At 45.9% G+C, this 21,522-nt stretch overlaps 1 protein-coding gene and 1 pseudogene across 2 annotated transcripts in view; both read right to left on the minus strand.

The window, feature by feature from the left end:
* Positions 1-671: 671 nt before the first annotated feature.
* LOC122692656 lies at positions 672-9,802 on the minus strand (annotated as a pseudogene). The gene is made up of 2 exons (XR_006340703.1): positions 8,785-9,802; positions 672-6,305 (listed from the first exon to the last, which is right to left on the minus strand). The product of XR_006340703.1 is annotated as a zinc finger protein 79-like (transcript).
* Positions 9,803-11,620: 1,818 nt separating this feature from the next.
* Positions 11,621-21,522, minus strand: part of LOC122692647 (zinc finger protein 548-like) — a 44,904-nt gene continuing 35,002 nt past the window's right edge. Inside the window, 4 exon segments of the mRNA XM_043900425.1 lie at positions 11,621-12,373; positions 12,376-13,896; positions 15,503-15,629; positions 18,286-18,327. Coding sequence (XP_043756360.1) covers positions 12,294-12,373; positions 12,376-13,896; positions 15,503-15,629; positions 18,286-18,321 — 1,764 coding nt within the window. The 5' untranslated portion in view covers positions 18,322-18,327 and the 3' untranslated portion in view covers positions 11,621-12,293.

Consider the following 21,522-nt stretch of genomic DNA (forward strand, 5'->3'; position numbering starts at 1 on the left):
TGGCCTTAGATAAACAATTTGCAGATGCTATGTGATGCCAAAACCAGTTCTGTAACACCTGAGAATTTTTGCAAAAACTTTATCATAAACAGCCATGGGAACATTTGTGGATGCAGTTTTAGAAAAGGTGTGTTCCTTCTTGTTTGCTAGTCTCTCAGTTCCTATTAACTCCACGCCTGTTTCTGTAACAAGTATGATTCCCACCCAATGTCTGTAACCTAACACTCAGCAATGCCAGCCCCAAGTTGTGGACATTATGGCATGTGGCTCTGTTATGGCTGGACCTAGGGAACTTCTTCCCTTGAACAATACTGGGGGCATGATGTGACATCCCATGTGAAAAGACAACAACTTATGCAGCTCCAAAAAAAAAAAAAACAAAAAACACTGGTGCTACTCAAAAATAGCCTCATCTCAGGGTGACCTGAAGACCTACCAAAAATTCTGCCATCTGGTCACATTAGTCCCACAGAACCCTGCAGTCTACCCCAGGAGGCCTTGGACAACAATGTAAGTTAGATCAAACTAGACTGAATACTGTTCTCTGCCATTATCATTCCCACTGAAGTACACAAAGTTTGGAACACCCACAAAACCTGTTCCTCTTCATCCTTATAGTCCAATGTGGTTCTTAACAGCAGTCTCAAAGTTAACAAAACCAAAGACGCATGTTGTGTTAAACAGTAGTCTTTATTTTTACACAAAGTAGTGCAAAATGAGGCAGTTCCCCAAAGGGTGACTTGGAGCTAGAAAATCCATCCTGAGCATAAAATGATCCAATACCACCAAATAATGTAAACCTCTATGAGCTTCCAGCAGAACCCAGACTGGCAAAGCTGCTTAGGTTGTGTCCTACGCAGTTGACAGGACCTAAGAGCATGACACCACCCAAGTCCTCAGGCCACTTATGCTTCCCTCTAGGGGACAGGAAAGCACAAAGGTCTACCTACAGTGATCTCACTGTATGTGGATCTGCCACCTGGTAGATGCCCAGTAGGAGGATCTGCCACTTGGTAGAGGTAAGAAACGCACAATGACATGAGGTCCATCAAGGGGCCTGGGAGGTCACAAAGTACAGCCTAGCTCCTCAAAGTTTCCTAGGAACTGGGTGCCCACAGATTATTTCCACATTAGGGCTGTGCACACAGATGGCATTCAACTTACAGTTGAGAAGTCCTTCACAGAGCCAGTTCAGTAAGATGTATTAACTAAGGCAATAGGTCATTTGCGTCTCTCATCTCATTTGAAGGACTTTCTCTAATATGAGCTTACTGGTGACAAAAGAGGTTAGACCTTCAGCTCAAAGCTTTGCTACATTCACTACACACATAGGGTCTCTATGGGCTGTTAGGTTCTGGTGCTCAGTTAGAGCACATATTTGACAGAAAATATTCCACTTGCTGTGCTGGTGCTGCACTTCTGTGGTGTGAACCTTTTGGTGTTAATTAAGTTGAGTGCTTTGGCTAAAGACTTCTCCACATTTACTGCACTTGTGTGGTTTTTCTCTGTTGTGAACTCAGATGCATAGAGTAGAGTAGAGCTTTGACTAAAACATTTCCTACATTCACTGCACTGTCTTTGCTCAAGTATGAATTTTGTAGTGGACTTTAAGGTGGGAGCTATGCTTAAAGAACTTTCCACATTCACTACACTTGTAAGCCTTTCTCCAGTGTGAACTCTTCTGTTTACTGAGGCTGGATATGAACCTAAAGACTTTTCCACATTCACTGCATTCATAAGGCCTCTCTCCAGTGTGGACTCTCTGGTGCTGAACAGGTTTGCTTTTAGTGGTGAAGCTTTTCCCACATTCACTACACTCATATGGCTTGGCTCCAGTGTGAGTTCTCTGGTGTACAACAAGTTGGGAGCTTTGGCTAAATAGCTTTTTACACTCTCTACCTTCATAAGGCTTTTCTCTTGTATGAATTCTTGTATGTTTAACAAGGCTGGAATTACATCTAAAGACTTTCCCACATTCACTGCACTTGTAAGGCCTTTCTCCAGTGTGGATTTTCTGGTGCTTAAAAAGTATGGGTTTACAGGTAAAGGTTTTCCCACATTTGCAAGCACTCGTAAGGCCTCTCACCAGTTTGGACTCTCTGATGCTGAGTAAGTCTGTATTTGTGACAGAAGGATTTCCCACATTCACTGCACTTGTAAGGTCTTTCTCCAGTGTAAATTCGCTGGTGCCACACAAGTACATGTTTGTCACTAAAAGCTTTCCCACATTCACTGCACCCATAAGGCCTTTCTCTAGTGTGGACATTCCAGTGCTAAACAAGTATATATTTATAGCTGAAGGCTTTCCCACATTCAGCATATTCATAAGGCCTCTCTCCAGTGTGGACTCTCTGGTGCTGAGCAAGCTTGGACTTCCGGGAGGTCTTCCCACATTTGTGGCACTTATGCTGCCTTTGTCCATTGAGAAAGCTCCAAAAACTCAGTGTCCTTTTGCAGTTTAATCTAGTCCTGGAAATAGTGAGAGATACCAGGGAAATCCTTCCTAGCCTCACAGCACATAAAAGCCTTCCCCAGTGCATGGACTGTGCATCTCTTCATAAAGGCCTTACCCACGCCTCTTCTAAAGAGTTTGTCTCCATTGTTCTGCTGAAATTTCACACCTGCCCCACAGAGGATCTGGCCAGAGTTTATTCCCAGGTCCTCAGCTACACACACACCACCTTCTACATTCAGGCTACACATCTCCCAGGGAGAGGTCTTCTGGGTGGAGAAGTCTATCTTTGAGGTATTTCTCTGTGGCACTTCTACAGAAACATTCTGCTCTGAAGTTCTCTGCTTGACCTTTATTCCATGCCAATAACCTGAAACTAGAGACATGAAGAGGAATTTCACATAGATTTTGGTAGAATGGGCAGCCCCATCACACATATGTGTCTGACACAGAAGGAATAAAACCATGGGACTATTTTGAGGACAAGGAAGCTCAGACAGGTTAGAAAAGCACTGCTGTGCAATAATGGACCTCTCCACAAGACAGTCTGACAGCAACAGCCAAGTGGACACCACAAATAGTGACCACATTGGTTCCCAATAATTCCTGGTCAGTCAGGCTCCAGGAAATGTCAACTGGATTGAGGCAGAACCTGGAGCACAGAGATGCAGGGGTCAACTGAGTCAAACTAGCAGTGAGTGGCTGAGAACCCAGTGAATTCATTCCAAGTCTTTTGACTTAGAAAATCTTCATTGAGAAAACTTCAGAGCTGCTGGTATTGGGGCTGCCTGTGAAAGGAGGTGGTACACACATTCACTCAGCCTTAGCACCCACAAAACAGAGGACAGGGAAGCAGTATCAGACATGCAACCACTGTCAAGCTGTGAACAGAACAGACTTGACCTTGGAAAAAAGGGGAAAGTCAGACACCTGCCCAGGATGCTGGGACAGGGGTGAGGGCCTTACTCAAGGATGCAACCAGTACAAAGGTCTCCAGCATGACATCATGGTACAGGCATCTCTGGGCCTCATCAAGGAGCCTCCATTCCTCCTGGAAAAAGTACACAGCCACATCCCCAAAGGTCACAGGGCCCTCTGATGATGGGAAGAGATGTGTGCATAAGCAGCCTCTCTCCCCAGGACCCCATAATCAACCAACCCCAGCCCACTCTAACTCTGGGAACATCATCCTCCCATTTCTTAACATAGAGGGAAGTGGTACCCAAAACACTTCATTCTTCCTTGCACACTAGGTACAATTCTCAGTGACAACAGGCAGGTTGATAGACAGAGGCTATCTGTGTGGTGGGCCTGGCATGCAGGGCCCCTTCCCTTTCTTGTAAAACAACAGTCACATTTCCCAGGATCATGTCTCCCAGACATACAGGAACTTAGGCCCATCTTTCTCTCAGACTCCTAGTACCTCAGGAAGTTAGTTCACACACCTTCCCCACAAGCAGATCACTCAGTGCACTATATATCTGACCCTCATCACCGCCACCTGGTTCACAAAATTGGCATATCTCCTGCTTCCTCTCATCCCCTTCTGAACATTCAGAAAGTGCCTGACAAATACAACACAACCCCACTGTACAGCCACTTTCCACTGGCAGCTCCCTAGCCCTGTTCTGAAGGATTCCCCACTAAACCTCGTTCTTGACTTTATCCTCAGTCACAACATGCAGATCTAAATACCCCTGGTCAGGTTCCACTTCCATACTGCAAATTATGTCTCTTCAACAGTTACAATCTTTGTTCACATAACAATCATTCAAAATCCACACCCAGTTGACAGATCTTGAGTAAACTCATCTGACATTCTATCATAAACTCCCCAAATTCCACCACAAAAACCTAGTGAGTATACAGGAGGATTAATAAGCACCAGCCTGACTTTGGTATAATTTCATCTCCTTTTTTGCTTTTCTTCTGCATCAATTTCATAACCACTATCCCATAAATACCTGGACCACATGCTGGACTTTCCCTCCCCCTATCTTCCTGCTGATGACCTTTGTAACAGCCCCCCACCTTCCCTTGTCCCCTAATGGCATCATGAAGACTCCCCAGCACTCTGGGTCTGCAAGTTCACCCATCCACTGTTCTCCTATACTTGGGAGTCACTGAAACATCTGAGATTCAACACAAGACCCAATTCCTAACAGTCTCACAGAAAGGGACTCTGCTTGCTGACTCCCCCATCTCAGCTGATAGCACTGCCACCCTTTCAGATGTAAAGGGAAAATACCTTTGGAGTCATCTGTGACTCACTCCACATCATAAAATCTAGTCCACTGTTAAAACTTTAAAAACAAATTCAGGAGCCAAATATTTCTCCTACCTCCATATCTATCACTCTGGTCTAGGCAAAACTACTGCTAATCTGGATGACTACAATAGCCTCCTTGCTATCTGCCTGTCTTCCTCTTCCCCAGTCTATTGTGTACTCTGCAGCCAGAGGCAGTCTCTTTAAACCTAAGTCACATCACTTTTCCCCTCTATACCAAAAATTCCACATCTGCCATCATTCTCAGAAGAGAAACCCAACTTCTCAGGCTACCAGTTTAGGCCTGACTCTGGCCCTCTTGCTCTCTGTTCTTACCAGACATTAACAAAGACCTACAAGTCCTAAAGCATTCCCACCTCTATCATAAGCTCAAGCATTTGTATGCACTACCCCTGTACCTAAGACAACTTTTCACATCTCAGTCCACTGGCTGCCAAAAATGGGAATCCCTTCATATAACCTCTGGCCTGGACTTGGAAATCTGTACTTAGGGTTTCTCTAGGGTCTCCAGACACCAGGTCCAGGAAGAGTAGCAGCAAACACTTCCAGAACATCTGACACTCCTCAGTGAAGAGTCCATAAAAGGTTCTGCTGAATGTGAAACCTATGAGAAGAGCAGGGCCATGCAACTTTAATTTCCATCAGCAACATAGTCAAAAAAGAATATCAATGAGTGAAACATTTTATATTTAAGGCAAAGAGAAATATTAAGGATAAAATTAAGCATGTAAAAGATGACAGAAAATATTATAGAGTTCTGCCATAAAGTAATATGGATTTCTTGAGAAAAGGCTTCCCAGAAGTGGAAAATACAAGTGAAAAGTCTATCTGAGTCATGTGCAGTGTGTTTGAGTACCACGTATGAGGGTAGTGTAACTGCAGTTCAATGAGACAAAATGAAAGCAATCATGTTGGTGAGGAAATGGTTGTGGCAGGTCATATAACATTATTATACCCTGGGCTATAAATATCAAAATTAAGTCTCTATGTACAGCTCTGACACCTCCATTTGATTTCCTTGTTTCTCCCTTGTCAATAATACATTTTTCTCTTCTTCTCGCTTGTAGTTGGCCACAACAGGTGACCAGGAGTTCTTACACTTCCCCTTGAAAGTTTACTTTGGTTATGTTAGGTAGTTAGAATAGGAAAAAGGAGTCCAGAATGCTGGTGGCTAAAACACGAAGAAGGGAAAAGCCTATGAAAATAGAACAAAGGAAGGTCTGAGGACAGGAGTGAGAACCTCAGGCGAAGCAAACAGCCCTCCTGGCTAGCCCAATTAAAGCCTGTGAAAATAGAACAAGGGAAGGTCTGAGGACAGGAGTGAGAACCTCAGGCAAAGCAAACAGCCCTCCTGGCTAGCCCAATTTACATAGAGCAGGCTGAGGGGGAGGAGAAAAAACATTTAAAAAGAGGAGCCAAAATTGAACAGCTGGCTTCTATTCTCTTCGTGTCTTTTGGGTTGGCCTGCTCTCACGCCTTGAGGATGTATTTTTCTTTGCTTGTCAAATAAAACTGAGTTGTAACACCAAGCTGTAACGCTGATCCATCCATCGCTTCAAATTTTTGCTGTGGCAAGACAGAACAGAGGAAATTACACATTTCCCCCAACAGTTATGTTAAAAATTGTTAGATATAAAATTTCAGCTTACATAATTCATATATTAAACTCTGATTTGAAGTTATTATTACATTATACAACAGAATTAAACAACATGTACTTTTTATTTATATTTTGATAAATTTATATGGGTTTTTTTCCACCAATGATCAGAGAGATCACTTGTAAATGTCTTGGATTCTAAAATATCTTGATATGGAGTCAAAGCCTTATAACTTATTACCCTTAAAATGATTCACTCTGTTCCCCTTATAACAAATATTTTAACAAGATATCTTCATCATTTTCTCTTCTGATACCACCAGAGTAAAGACTTAACTTAAATAACTTATAAATGATAAATATTAGAAGAGTACAATGACTGAAAAAGCAAAAACTCTCTAAGTGGGTGTGTAATGTAAAACTGTAAATGTACGTAGTGCCTAATAAGTGTGTAGCAAAATTAACTACAGGTAGATTAAATATAATCAAGCCATTCAAAGAACTAAGTTAAAATTAGTGACAAGGAATAAAACAAGACTAAAAAGTGGAAACGTTCATTTAAATAAAATAATAATTTTAACATACATGCTACACAAATGTGTGCTGGGTATATCCCAGAAGACATGGCAGGTATATCTACAGTAGCAATGTTTATAAATACCAAAACAAAACAAAAACAAAAGAAGCTTCAACAGCTGAATTTATAAGGACATTGTCCTCATATGTTCATGCTATAGAATACTGCACAAAAAAGGAAAAGAAATGAATAGCTATGAAAACACAGATAAAGTCATGCCAAGTTGTGCAAATGAGGAAAACACATCATATTTATGTGATTCCACTCAGAAAAGAATTTTAAAACAATGGAGTGACAGTAAGCCATAGTCCTTGAATAATTTCCACATAGCTGGCAAAATTATCAAGAAAAGCAAGGAAATGCTTCCATGAAAGAAAAGAGATAATACTTTAACTTTTGGGGGATGGGATAATTGTTTTAGAAGAACACCCACACTTATGCAGCTTCCAGGATCCTATTTATACTGTATTTCTTTTTCGTTTTTTAAATTTGGCTGCATCAGGTCTTAACTGCCACACTAGGGATCTTTACTGCCTTATGCAGGATCTTTTCCATATGGTTCAGGAACTCTTGAGTTACCTCATGTGGGCTCAGTAGCTGTGGCTCATGGGCTTAGTTGCTCTGAGACATGTGGGATCTTAGTTCCCTGTGTGTATGTGTGCTAAGTTGCTTCAGTCGTGTGGACTCTTTGTAACCCCACGGACAGTAGCCTGCCAGGCTCCTCTGTCCATTGGATTCTCAAGGTAAGAATGCTGGAGTGGGTTGCCATGCCCTTCTACGGGGGATCTTCCAGACTCAGGGATCAAACTTGGGCCTTCCACATTGCAGGCAGATTCTTTACCATCTGAGCCACCAGGGAAGCCTCCTAATTTCCTGACCAGGAATCAAACCCTCCTCCCCTGCATTGCAAGGCAGACAACTTACCACTGGACCACCAGGAAAGTCCTTATATCGAATTTCTTGGCTTGAGAAGAGAATGAATATTAGAGCTGCTTATTCAACTTTACTAGGAGGTTCTCTGCAATTTTTTTCTATACACCTCATATTTCTATATGTGGAAAACCAACCGTTTGGGGAAACAATAAATAGAAATATATGACACTTGTAAGAAAACACTGTTAAGGACAAAGGTACCACAGAATGGTAAGACTTGACTGAGGGGCTTCCCTGGTGGTCCTGTAACTAGGACTCTGAGCTCCCAATGTAGGGGTCCCTGGTTGGATCCAAGGTCAGGATCCCAGCCACATGACTCAACATGCATGCCGCAAAAAAGACCTGGCGCATCCAAATATAGGAATAAAGAGAAAATATTTTTAAAAAATGAAGAGTTGAAAGTGAAGCCATTCAGTCGTGTCCGATTCTTTGCCACCCCATGGACTGTAGACTGCCAGGCTCCTCCGTCCATGGGATTTTCCAGGCAAGAAAACTGGAGCGGGTTGTCATTTCCCTCTCCAGGGGATCTTCCAGACCAGAAGATCGAACCTGGGTCTCTGGCACTGCAAGCCAACTCTACCGTCTGAGCCACCAGAGGGCTTCCTCAATGGCTCAGTGGTAGAGTCCGAGTCCACCTGCCAATGCAGGAGGCATGGGTTCCATCCCTGATCGGGGAAGATCCCACATGCTGCAGAGCAACTAAGCCTCTGTGTCACAAATAATTAGCCTGTGCTCTAGAGCCGGAGAGCCACAACTACTGAGCCCAAGCCCTAGAGCCCCGGCTCCGCAATGAGAAGCGCGAGCTCCACAACAGAGAGTAGACCCCACTCTCCGCCCTTAGAGAAAGGCCAGCGCAGCAACAGCAAAATAAAAGTATTGGGGGTAAAAAAAAAACAACAATGCTGGCTGAGGGGCCCAGAGGTCAAAGCATTTACCTCAATCGTACTCATCAACGCAGCGGTCCCAGCCGAGTCTGTAGGCGAAGGAGGGGCCAGGGTACGGCGGCTCCCGTTCCAGCCCGGAGACAGATTCTGGCCGAATGGAGCCCACGCCGAGCCTTAGATCCGCCTCAGAACAGCTGTACCAGCGCCCACCCAGCTCGCTATACCTCAAGGCGGCCCAGGGTTCCCAAGATCCCCACCAGGGAACTGATTTCACCAAATGTCAACTGAGTTCACAGAAAGTCGCTTACGGTTGACGCCAGAAGGCCCGCCCAGACGCGGTCCTCTAGAACCAAAGTGCCTCTCTTCTGATCCTTCATTGGTTCTGCGCTGCAGGAGGCGGCGCACTGCCTTCCGGGTAATGTAGTTTACGGAGTTTCAGGTCCTGGCAAGGGGCGGTGCTGCCCACCTCTGGGACAGCTCAGCCTCAATCAGAGTGCACCTCAATAAGGGGTGTCCCTAGACTCTGAGTACTGGGGTGAAAGGCGATGCATCCAGATTTGCGTGTAATATACTCTGTGCTGATCACGACAGGTACAGAGACAGTATTTCAGATGGTTCCCAAACCTACAAAACCAAGTAGGCACAAGATACCAGGCTGTATCGTGGGGACGACAGAGGATGAGATGGTTGGATGGCATCACCGACTCAATGGACATGAGTTTGAGCAAGCTCTGCAAGATGTTCAAGGACAGGGAAGCCTGGCGTGCTGCAGTCCGTGAGGTCACAAAGAGTTGGACACAACTGAGCGACTGAACAACAACTACTAGGCTGTCGCTCAGACACACAGTGCATTCATCCATAGTTCGGGTCTAATAAATGGTGTCCTGCTGCTCTGCAAATACATGGAGCCTAAGCATTAGATTCAATTTATAACTTTCCCTGTGGTAGGTCAGGGTAAAGCAAGCAAAGATTAAAGACAGGGCCACAATGGGCAACACAGGAAGGCAGACTTCCGTGCTTGTACATTGGTTAAGAATTCATCTCCCAATGCAGGGAATATGGGTTTGATCCCTGGTCTGGGTATATTCCACACGTCACAATGCAACTAAGCCCATTCTCCACAACTACTGAGCCCGCTGGCCTAAAGCCCATGCTCCACAGTCAGAAGTCACTGCAATGAGAAGCCCGTGCACTGCAATGACAGTAGCCCCACCGTCACCCCGCATTAGAGAAAACTAGCACACACAGCAACGAAAACCCAGCAAAGCCAAATAAAATTAATACATTTAAAATATATATATATTTCTTTTTTCTGTCTTTACACAAATGCACGTGTGTGAGGATGCACACACACACACTGATGGGTTGTTTTGCTGGAGATCCCAATATATCATGGAACTAAACACTCAAAATAGTTAGATGATAAAGTTTATGTTGTGTATTTCACCGCTAAAATTCCCTAGGAACTTTTATGACACAAAGATGTAGGATAATGACACTAGAAAAGCCAATTAAAAAGAGAAAAATCTAGAAAAATGTCAGTGGAAGCTGTGTATGATGCAAAAGGTTCAAAATTTTTTATTCATAAAGAATTCATACAAAACTGAATTTCAGTTTAGTTTCAACTTCAGTTCCCACTTTAAATAACATTTTTCTCAGTGATAATGAGAACAAAAAAACTACCCACATTTGCTTACAAACAATGCACCTCTAATACATAAGAAACCCCTGCTTATTTTTATTTGATGTTATTCCTTTGCACAAATATAATAAAAAATATATTTATGAACTTTATTGAAAATTCATATAAGAATACCTATAGGATTTCTTTTATATAAAATTCTAGAAAATGTAAACTACAATGTCTACCTGGAGATGGCAACTTGGGTAGGGTTTGTGCTAATGGAAACTCTGTAAGTAATGGACATGTTCATTATCACAACGTTGGTGATAGTCCCACTGTGTACACCTATGTGAAAATACAGTTTATAATCTTAATAAATGAAATTGAGTATGCCAATACCTCACTAAAGCTATTAACATATGTTCCATATAAAATCAGGATATCATGTTTCTCTAAATGTCATCATATCAGACAAACTTGTATCGACAATCAGCACTCCTCCCCACATTTTAGGCAGGTCAATTCTGATTCCTTCTCAAGGCAGAAGAAAATGCTGACAAATGCTTCAACATGGGGACATTATTCTAAGCTAAATAAGCCAGCTGCAAAGAGATGAAAAAGTGCATGATTACACTTATGAAAAGTATCCAGAGTAATCAAATTCATAGACAAGAATATAAAACAGAGGTAGACAGGTAGGGTAGGGAGGGAGAAGAGAGAGATGTTTAAGGGGTATAGTTTCATTTTTGCAAGATGAAAAAGAATTCTGGAGACTAGATATTAATTTTTAAACACACTACACTGAACATTAAAAGGGAGAGGGTAAATTTTGTTACACATGAAAGTGAAAGTTGCTCAGTTGTGTCTGACTCTCTGCAGCCTCATGGACTATAGAGTCCATGGAATTCTCCAGGCCAGAATACTGGAGTGGGTAGCTTATCCCTTCTCCAGCAGATCTTTCTTACCCAGGAATCGAACCAGGGTCTCCTGCATTGCAGGCAGATTCTTTACCAACTGAGCTATCAGGGAAATCCTAAAGTCACTCAGTCATGTCCAACCCTTTTGCAACCCCATGGACTATACAGTCCATAGAATTCTCCAAGCCAGAATACTGGAGTGAGTAGCCTTTCCCTTCTCCAGCAGATTTTCTCAACCCAGGGATCGAACCCAGGTCTCCTGCATTGCAGACAGATTCTTTACCAGCTGAGCCACCAGGGAAGCCCAAGAGTACTGGAGTGGGCAGCCTATCCCTTCCCTGGCAGATCTTCCCAACCCAGGAATCAAATCGGGGTCTCCTGAACTACAGGTGGACTCTTTACCAGCTGAGCTACCAGGGAAGCCCAGCATTGTTAGATATATTTTACTATCATCAAAAAAAAAAGATGTTCTCAGGGACAGATTAGAGCAACTTGCTAGTCTTTCTCCATTTGCAATACTCCCTCTGGTGTGAACTTTTTGGTGCTGAATAAGGTCGAAGTTTTGGCAGAACATATGTCCATAACTGCTGCACTAAGGCGTTTCTCCATTGTGAAATCATTGACATTTAATTGGGTTGGAGTTTAAGATAAAAACTTACATTCACTGAAAAGGTCTGCTTTGGTATGAATTCTTGATGTCTAAAGTGGGGAGCTGTACCAAAACAACTTTCCATGTTTGCTGTACTCAGAAGTGAACACAGTCCAACATAACTCATAGGGGCTTCTCCAGCACCTATGAGTTAGGAGTTTGGAGTAGTACCTCATTTACCATAGCTTCTGTACTTATAATGGTCTTTTCTTTTTTAATTGAAGCATAGTTGATGTACAGTGTTTCAGGCATATATCAAAATGATTCAGTTTTATATATAAAATTCTTTCCCAGATTCTTTTCCATTATAACTTATTACATGATATAGAATAGTTTCCTGTGCTATACAGCAGGCCCCTTCCAAAGGTCTCTACCACTGAACTCCCTGCTTCATGAGGTTGGAGTTGTATCTAAAGAGTTCCCCACATTCACAGCACTCATAGTGTCTTCAGTGTGAATCTTCTGGTGATGAACAAGGTGGGACTTCCTAATGAAGGCTTTGTGACATCTGCTGCACTCATAAGGCCTTTCTCCGGTATGGATTTTCTGATGCTCAACAAGTATATGCTTGTGGCTAAAGGCTTTCCCACATTCTCTGCACTCATAAGGCCTCTCTCCAGTGTGATTTCTCCAATGTTTAATGAGGTTGGAGTTGTACCGAAAGAATTTCCCACATTCGCTGCACTCATAAGGCCTCTCTCCACTGTGAACTCTCTTATGTCTAATGAGTCTGCAGTGATACCTAAAGGCCTTCCCACATTCACTGCACTCATAAGGCCTTTCTCCAGTGTGATTTTGCCAATGTTTAATGAGTTTGGATTTGTACTTAAAGTATTCCCCACACAAGCTGCACTCATAAGGCCTTTCTACCGTATGAACTCTCTGATGTCTAATGAGGGTGGACGTGTACCTAAAAAATTTTCCACATTCACTGCACTCATAAGGCCTTTCTCCGGTATGAACTCTCTGGTGTTTAATGAGTGTGGAATTGTACCTAAAGAATTTCCCACATTCATTACACTTATAAGGCTTTTCTGCAGTATGAACTCTCTGATGTCTAATGAATGTGGAGCTGTACCTGAAAAACTTCCCACATTCAATGCACTTATAAGGAGTTTCTCCAGTGTGAACTCTCCCATGTCTTATCAGTCTATAGTTATACCTAAAGAATTTTCCACATTCTCTGCACTCAAAAGGCCTTTCTCCATTGTGCTTTCTCTGATGTTTCATGAAGTTGGCATTGTACTTGAAAAATTCCCCACATTTGCTGCACTCATAAGGCCTTAATCCAGTGTGAACTCGCTGATGACTAATGAGCGTGGAGTTGTACCTAAAACATTTCCCACATTCGCTGCACCGAAAAGGCCTTTCTCCAGTGTGAATTCTCTGGTGCTGAACAAGGTGAAACTTTCTAATGAAGGCCATGCCGCATATGCTGCACTCATGAGGCCTTACTCCAGTGTGGATTTTCTGGTGCTCAACAAGTATCTGTTTTCGGCTGAAGGTTTTCCCACACCGAGCGCACCTGTAACCACTCTGTTCACGACCAAAGGCCTCCTGACACTCAGTGTCCCCATGTGGCTGCCCCACACCACGAGGGCCCAGCTGCTGCAGAAGGCCTGTGCTGCCTGGGAAGGGCTTCCAATCTCCACTGCAGGTCAAGGTCCTCTCTCCTGTGTGAACACTGCTGTTGGTCAGAAATGAAGGCTGCCCCTCAGCCCTTCTGCAAAGTTTGTCTCTAATCTCCTTCTGGTGCTGGAAAAGGTCTGCTCCACAAATGTACAGTCCTTCATCAGGGTACATTCCGTCATGCTCAGGCAGGGGCAAATGGTCTCTGGAGAGTGGGCCACACATGTCACTGGGCTGGGCCTTCCTGGAGGATGGATCTGGCTTTGCAGTCCTGACCTCTGACATCCCTATAGAAACATCTTGCTCAGAAGAGGCCTCCTCACCCTGGGCTCCATGCCAACAACCTGTAACCAGATAGATGCTGGTCAAGTGCATTTGATTTTGATGGAAAGGAGAGCCCCATCAGAAATATGTGTGTCACACACACCCAAGACCAAAGCCAGAGAGAGGAAGGTCTGCTGTGCAGAGATGGACCTGGGGAGCTCCCATGATGAGACAGTCCTGTCAACAGGTAAAGACTGAAGGAAGAGTTACTCTTTCAGTCCATTTGGGATCCTATGATAAAGTTATAAGCTGACTGGCTTATAATGAACAGAAGTTTATTTCTCATATTTCTAGAGGATGGAACCCAGAAACCAGTATGCATTTTTCTAGGTCACAGACTTCTCATTGTGTCCTCACACATGGTGGAAGGAGCCTGGAAGCTCTGTGGGGTCCCCTCCTTTTTTTCTTTTAATCTTTTGGGCTGAACTGCACATCATGTGGGAGCTTAGTTCCTCCAACAGGAATCTAACTCAGGCACTCTTCACTGGAAATGCGAAGTCTTAACCACTGGACCACCCGGGAAGTCTCAGTGGGGGCCCCTTTTAAAAGGGCACTAACCTCATTCTTAAAGGCTCTGCCCTCATGACCTAATCACCCCAAAGACCCCATCTTCTAATATTGCCACCTTGGGCATGAAGTTTTCAACATATGGAATGTGTGGAGACACAAACATTCAGACCACAGCAGGCCTCCAAATCAGTCCTCTGCAAAAGGCCTCCACCACACCCATGGCTATGGTTGACAGGTGAGCACTATGACGAAGATGGTGCCCAGACCTTGAAACACCTGATACAAAGGAGATGCTAAAGTTCTAGCACTATTTAAGGATACATACACGCAGACCTCAGGACATCTTACATACAGAGCAGTGATACGGAACGCGTGACAAGTGAGGGTCACAGAAGAAATAAAAATTGGCAAGAGAAGGAAGAAATGAGGTACGATCAGCGGTCACAGCATCAGTCAATGGTGAACACAGAACAAGTTCCCAGTTCTGACGTGGTGCCATTTCCCAGGACCTCACACAGAGCTCGGGTAATTCTGAGTGTCTCCTGCCACGGATGCAGTAGTGTCCACACTATCAAGCACCCAGGGTCCTCCCTCTCGCACCAGGTGAGCACTGATGTGGAGTCAGAGAGACGCCAGTCCTACATGAAAGACAGAAACAGGGGGGGGCCAGCATATGTCCAGAAACTCAACACAGGGCATCTGACGTGCTAAAATTCTAACAGCTTCACAGGGGAGACTGCAGAAGCAATAATGGTCCCAAAATTCGTATATTGGTTGGTGCCTGAAAGAAATGTCAGCAAGAGGAGGGGAAGGCCTGGGGCAACAAGAGTCCAAGCATCTAGTCTGATCACCTACCAGGGACAAGCCAGGTCAGAGGGGTCTCAGATAAAATTTAGGTTTCTGACTCCTGAGCCCTGTTGTGCAAGTTCTCAGAGTGGAAGACAGAGGGCTCTGTGCAGAGAACAGTGACACTTACACATGGTCCAGCCCCAGCACCACAGCACACGTGACAGGAAACCAGGGAAGGAGCGTCTCAGTGTGGGGAGCACAGAGCTGCCCTGGGAAAGGGGCAGAACAGAGTGCAGCCAGAACACCAGGTGAGCGTGCAGAGCTTACCCAGGGAGGTCACAAGTGCCAAGTTCTCTGTCATCACAGCACGGTACAGGTGTCTCTGAGCTTCATCAAGGAGGCCCCACTCCTCCTGGGAGAAATATACAGCCACGTCCTCGAAGACCACACAGTCCTGCCAAAACCAAAAGAGTCTGGTTCATGAACAGTTTTGTGGATTCTGTATTTATCTATTTGCCATCCATTAATTACAGGGCTAAACTTAAGGCCAAATTTGTTCACATCTCCCTTGCTTCCAGAGCTCATACTCTGAACCAACTCCTGAACTAATACTCACTCACCAGGTCAGTATTTCCCCTGCCCTAAATCAGTCCAGAGCCAGGTACCAGACAGCTACAGACAGCTCCCGTACTCCAGGTACACAGAATTACCCAAACTAGTCATCCCTAAGCCTTCTGTCCAACCCTCCCCACATTTCCCCTGAAAATCCACAAAAGGCTCTGACCACTGGTTTCCCCAAACTGGTGCTCACACCTGCTAACCAAGTCTGGTGCTTCCCCACATGAGCCTGGGTTACACAGTGAGCCTCCTCTCAGGAAATATAAGTAAGGAAATTGTCTTGAAATGTCACTGGCCTCTCTGTGTCACCACTCATCACCACTCACTCACTTCCACAAGTTAATATACTCTGAGTTCAACCACTGATACATGTCGCTCTCCAGGACTTTCACCCTCTCCCAAAGCATCTGTCCCCACTCAGCCTCATCCCAGATGTCCCACCCTCAAGACACGCCCTAGGGGCATCAGTGCCTGTTCTCTCCTCATGACCATGGATCCCTGCATCCAGTACACAGCAGAAAACAAACCACCATGTAGGCTGTGGACTGCCATGCATGGCCCTACCCCTCTCCTGCTGGACAATTTCCCTGGGGTCCCTCCCCCAGATGCTGACCCTCAGACAAACTCAGATTTGTCCTTGTCTTTATAAGCCCAGTGCCAGGGCTCAGGGCCAACCGTTCACTCTCCTCCTCACTGCATCTCACTTGTAGGACTGCACCTTCCTGACAACTCTGACCCCTCCCTGGTGACAGCACCACAGACACCCCAGCCCACACCACAGGCACTTCCTTCACCTCCTTACAGGGCGCTCTGCACATGGAGTCCAGGCAGTGAATGGCAAATGCATCCAATATTTAATGCAGCCAATCCTGCCCCTGAACACCGAAGTCCTCTAAAGCCAGGCCCCACCCCAAGCCCTTGAGGCACACCCCAGAAGGTCTCCCCACAGGGCCCTGTTTTTTGCTTCCTCTCTAGCCATCCTGCCTACATGAGACCTCATGTGCCCTTAGCTCTCTTCCTCTTCTGAACTGCAAGGACTGTCCCACAAGCAGTCAACACCTTCCTCTCCCTTCACGTGAAGCCCAGGCACACAGACCTCCCCAGTCACACTCCCACTGCACCCTAGGCCTAGAGACTCTCTCAGCTAATCCCTTTTCCATCCTCAACATCCATCTCCTGTTCTCCCTGGCCTGAAGACTTTCTCACACCTACACCCTGCTGTCACAGAGACACACGGACACTTTGCTTCCTCATCTGTCTTGGTGAAGCTCATCACCACCAGCCAGGTATCCAACCCAGAGACCTACCACTCAGGCCCTTCATCCTCACTCCTTGTCCTCTAATGGCATCCCCACCACCAACTAGAAATGATACTGACTAAATCTTACCTGCAGCTTTATCCTAGTCCACACCAAAGCCCCGATGCCATGGCTGTCTCCACCCTGGATCCTTCCCCTGAAAGCCAGACTCTGTGTGAAAGTGATTCCCCGGGGTTCCTCCCCCAGATGCTGACCCTCAGACAAACTCAGATTTGTCCTTGTCTTTATAAGCCCAGTGCCAGGGCTCAGGGCCAACTGTTCATTCTCCTCCTCACTGCATCTCACTTGTGGGACTGCACCTTCCTGACAACTCTGGGATACCTCCCCTTGGGAATCTCTGGAACATCTGTGATTTCCAAATTTGGAAATTTCCATTTGGAAATTCTCCCTACAACTAGAGCTGCTTCCTCATTTTAGCTGATGAGGTACCCATCCTTCCTAATAAAGCCAGAAACCTGGGTCCTCCCTGATTCTTCCTATCAGCGTACCTCCTTAAGTCCCTCATTCTCCATTACATAAAATATGGACAACACATCATTGTAAACCACCTATACTTCAATTTAAAATACACGATTTAAAAAAAAAAATGGGTAGCTCTATCCCTACCTTCACAGCCACCACTCAGGTGTAGCCCCCACCAACATGCACATGGATGATTGCAAAAATTCCTCTCATATCTCCCAGCCTTCATGCACACCTAGTCTGTCTTCTACTCTGCAGTCACAGGGAGCCTGTTAAAATCTGAGACATGGAACCTTCCTGCTCTGCCTCAAACCTTCCCTACGTGCCCTCAACCTGAGGGTTAGAGAACCAGGACCTCAGGCTATCAGTCAAGGCCTGATACCTGTGCACCCCTATCCCAGCACCCCATTCCCACCAGATATGACAGAACCAACAGTTCCCTGCATATTCCACCTCAGTATCACCTGCAGCTGTCTGGACATTCTAAGTCCTGTGGTCAGGACTTCCTGCCACACCTTCCCCCATCAGCTGTCAGCAATAAAATCGCTGACCAATCTATAACCCAGGACTAAATATAAGATCCTAGGCATGGTGAGAGCACATGGTCTACAGATGCAAGACAGAAAATAGGGATATAAGTCTTGGGACACTACCATATCTCAAGGGCATATATATCAGGATAAAACTATCAGGTTGATAATTATGACTCACCTGTACAGGACTCATGAGCACCTCTACTACTGCCATGGGGCCCTGGGAGAAGAAAGAAGTCATGAGACAAGGACAACAGTACTAGAATCCTACAGCAGAGTTGGACCTCCACCCCTTCCAGGCCCTGGTGTAACAGGACCTCTGCCTGTCAGTCTAAGCTCAGGCTTCCCTGATAGCTCAGTTGGTAAAGAATCCACCTATAACACAGAAGACCCTAGTTTGATTCCTGGGTTGGGAAGATCCCCTGGAGAAGGGAAAGGCTACCCACTCCAGCATTCTGGCCTGGAGAATTCCACGGACTGTATAGGCCATGGGGTCACAAAGAGTCAGACACGACCAAGCATGTCAGAAAACAGTACTGCCTCTTACCAGGTGACCCTGGAGAAGGACTGAGCCTCCCTGAACTTCAGAAAAAAGAAAATTCTACTGAAGATAAGAATTATTCCAACCTCAGAAGACTCATATTGGTATCTAACCTAAGGAGGACATACCATGTATCAGCTATGACTATCCATAGCAACAATAGTTTTATATGTATTTTCAGGCAATTGAAGTGGTATAGTTTTGAAATTTGGGGTCTTTACATTTTTAGGATCTCAGAAGATGTCATACATAAAACTTTACCTTGTAAGCAAATATATAGAGGTAAAGCAATGACAAGCCAATTACAAAGTGTTCACAAAGATTTAACTGAGTGAATAGGCTCATTTCTAATTGCCTGTGTGTGTATTTAGAGAAATATTGATTAATTCTTGGTTAATTTTCATACAGTCTTAAGTTAATGAGTCACTGGGAGGGGCTGAGCAGGCAAGTCAGCTACTAGTCCAGCCAGCAAACAGGCCTACTCAGTAAATAAACCTCAAAAGGGAGCTTGCTGGGAGCCCTTGACTGAAGCAGAGTCTCATCCCTCCCGCCCTGAGGGGTGAGGTGAGGGGTGAGGTAGGGGTGAGGTGGGTCCAGGACCCACTGGCCACACCAGCCTGGTTGATCTTTCCCTCCTTCCATCCGGGAGGCAGTGAGGGTCGGCAGAGCCTGCCAGTGGAGAATCCACTCCAGCACCCACAGCAGGCTCCACAGAAGCAAAGCTCTTTACCTTGCAGACACAGGCCAGAATCCCTCCTCAGAGAGGTATGCTGTTTCCGGGAAGGAGCATCAGGGATGCCAGCACCCAGCCTTCACGTCCTGCCCTCTTACTCTCAGCCCTCCCCTCCCTCAACACAGGGCCCATCTCAGGCAACAAGCTTATGCCCCACCCCACCCCCCAATCTGATTCCCACCCCATGCTGGGCCAGTCCACATCCTCCTGGCCACACATGGAGCATCAGAAAGTCCTGTAGACTCTACTGAGGAAACCTACCCAGAGTCTTATTCCATCTCCGATGTCCTGCTACCTCCCTGGCCCAGCCTCTCCTAAAATTCTCCTGGGGTCTATAGCACCTCCCACTGCTGAGGTGGCCTCCTCAGCAGTCTTCCTGCTTCCATTCGCATCCTTTTCTCCCAACTTCTAACTCTAGACACGGTTCTCCCAGTCCCACCTCCTTCACAACAACCTTCCATGGCTCTCACCTGCTCAGGTTGCCATTTCAGATAAGGCACTTCGTTCCCTTCTGTCCCAGAAAAAAGTGACCCCAAGTTTCCCCAAGGCTGCCGACTAGGGGAGCACCTGCAAGCCGTCGCCTCCGAGGGAACTCTCTCCCTCACCCCAGCCCACTAGCTGAAGCGCGACCCCTCACAAGGCCGCCCTCAGTTCTGGACTCTGGGGCTGAACGGCAGGGACCTGAACGGGCACCCTTCCGTCCGGATCTGGGACTCGGAGTCGGGCCAGGTGGGGGCCCGGGAGACGCAGCACCCACCTGCGCCGACCTCGGTCACTAGCCGGTGGGATGAGCTGGGCCGGGAGATGCGGCGAGTGGGGCGGGGAGGAGGACACCGCCGACAACTACGGGCTCAAAGGGCCTCAGAGCCGATTCTGGATAATGGGGCCAACTTGTCTCCTCCCGCTTTTCCGCTAGGTCACCTCACCGATCAGCGGGCTAAGGCAAGGCCCATAGCTGGTGAACAGCCGAACAGCCTCCCAAATGATACGAGAGAAAACGCCGGAAGTCCCGCCCCAACGCAATGCGCACGCACGTACGCGTGCCTCTCCTAAGCTTTCACTGGCTCAGTCAAGGCCGCCTCGCACCGTACAGACTTCTGGGTGATGTAGTTTCCGCTGCCACCACATTTGCCTCTGGTCAGAGCAGAACTCACTTCCCTTTTTTCCCACGGGCTGAGGGAAACCAAGTTCTCAGGCTCCAATGATGGGGCGAAGCTTCGCTTGCTTTTACAAGAGGTGCACCCGGATTTCTGGAGAGCAGTCTAGGAAATTCACAGAAAGTTTCCGTTCAGTTCAGTCGCTCAGTCGTGTCCTACTCCAGGCCTCCCTGTCCATCACCAACTCCCGGAGCTTACTCAAACTCATGTCCATCGAGTCGGTGATGCCATCCAGCCATCTCATCCTCCGTCGTCCCCTTCTCCTCCTGCCCCCAATCCCTCCCAGCATCAGAAAGTTTAGGGACCTCTTATTTCAGAATGTGAAACAGAAGGAGGGTCTCAAATCTACAAATCCTAAGAGACAACAGCATATTATAACGACACTCTGTGTGCACTCCGATAATCAGCTATGTTGTCGCTTTTCAGATACAGGTAGACTTGAAATAGGACTGGACCCTTTGGGGCTTTCTTGAAACAAACTTCTCTGCCCAACTCCATGTCCTGCCTCTTGTCTGTAAAAAAGAATGGTAGCCCCCTAGGCCTCCCCGAGTCAGGAAAGACAGCGACAGGTCCAGGGAGAGTGTCCTCATGAACAGGCAGAAGGCAAAGCCACCTGCTTGATTTCCCCCGCAGTGAGAAGCCATGCACCACAACTAAAGAGTAGTCCTGGCTCACTGCAGCTAAAGAAAAGGCTGTGCAGCAGCAAAGACCCAGCACCGCCGTAAACAAATAAATAAAATTATATAAATATAACGCAGCAGCAATAATTCTAGGGGAGCATAACTGTGACATGTAAAGAAAAAAAAATTAAAATCTTAGCCAAGTTTAAACTAGAGGTAGTGAAGTCTGAAAAGCCAGAAAATGAAGCTGAAGCTGTGGCTTTATCTCCAAAATGTGCTTCTATTTCATACTTTGACACCTTCTCTGTGTATGCGTGAATGTTCCTGTTTCCTAAGATTCTGTATTTGTCCGTTTAGCATTCAT

This window comes from Cervus elaphus, chromosome 4 (genome assembly GCF_910594005.1).
Source record: "Cervus elaphus chromosome 4, mCerEla1.1, whole genome shotgun sequence".
Classification (NCBI taxonomy): domain Eukaryota; kingdom Metazoa; phylum Chordata; class Mammalia; order Artiodactyla; family Cervidae; genus Cervus; species Cervus elaphus.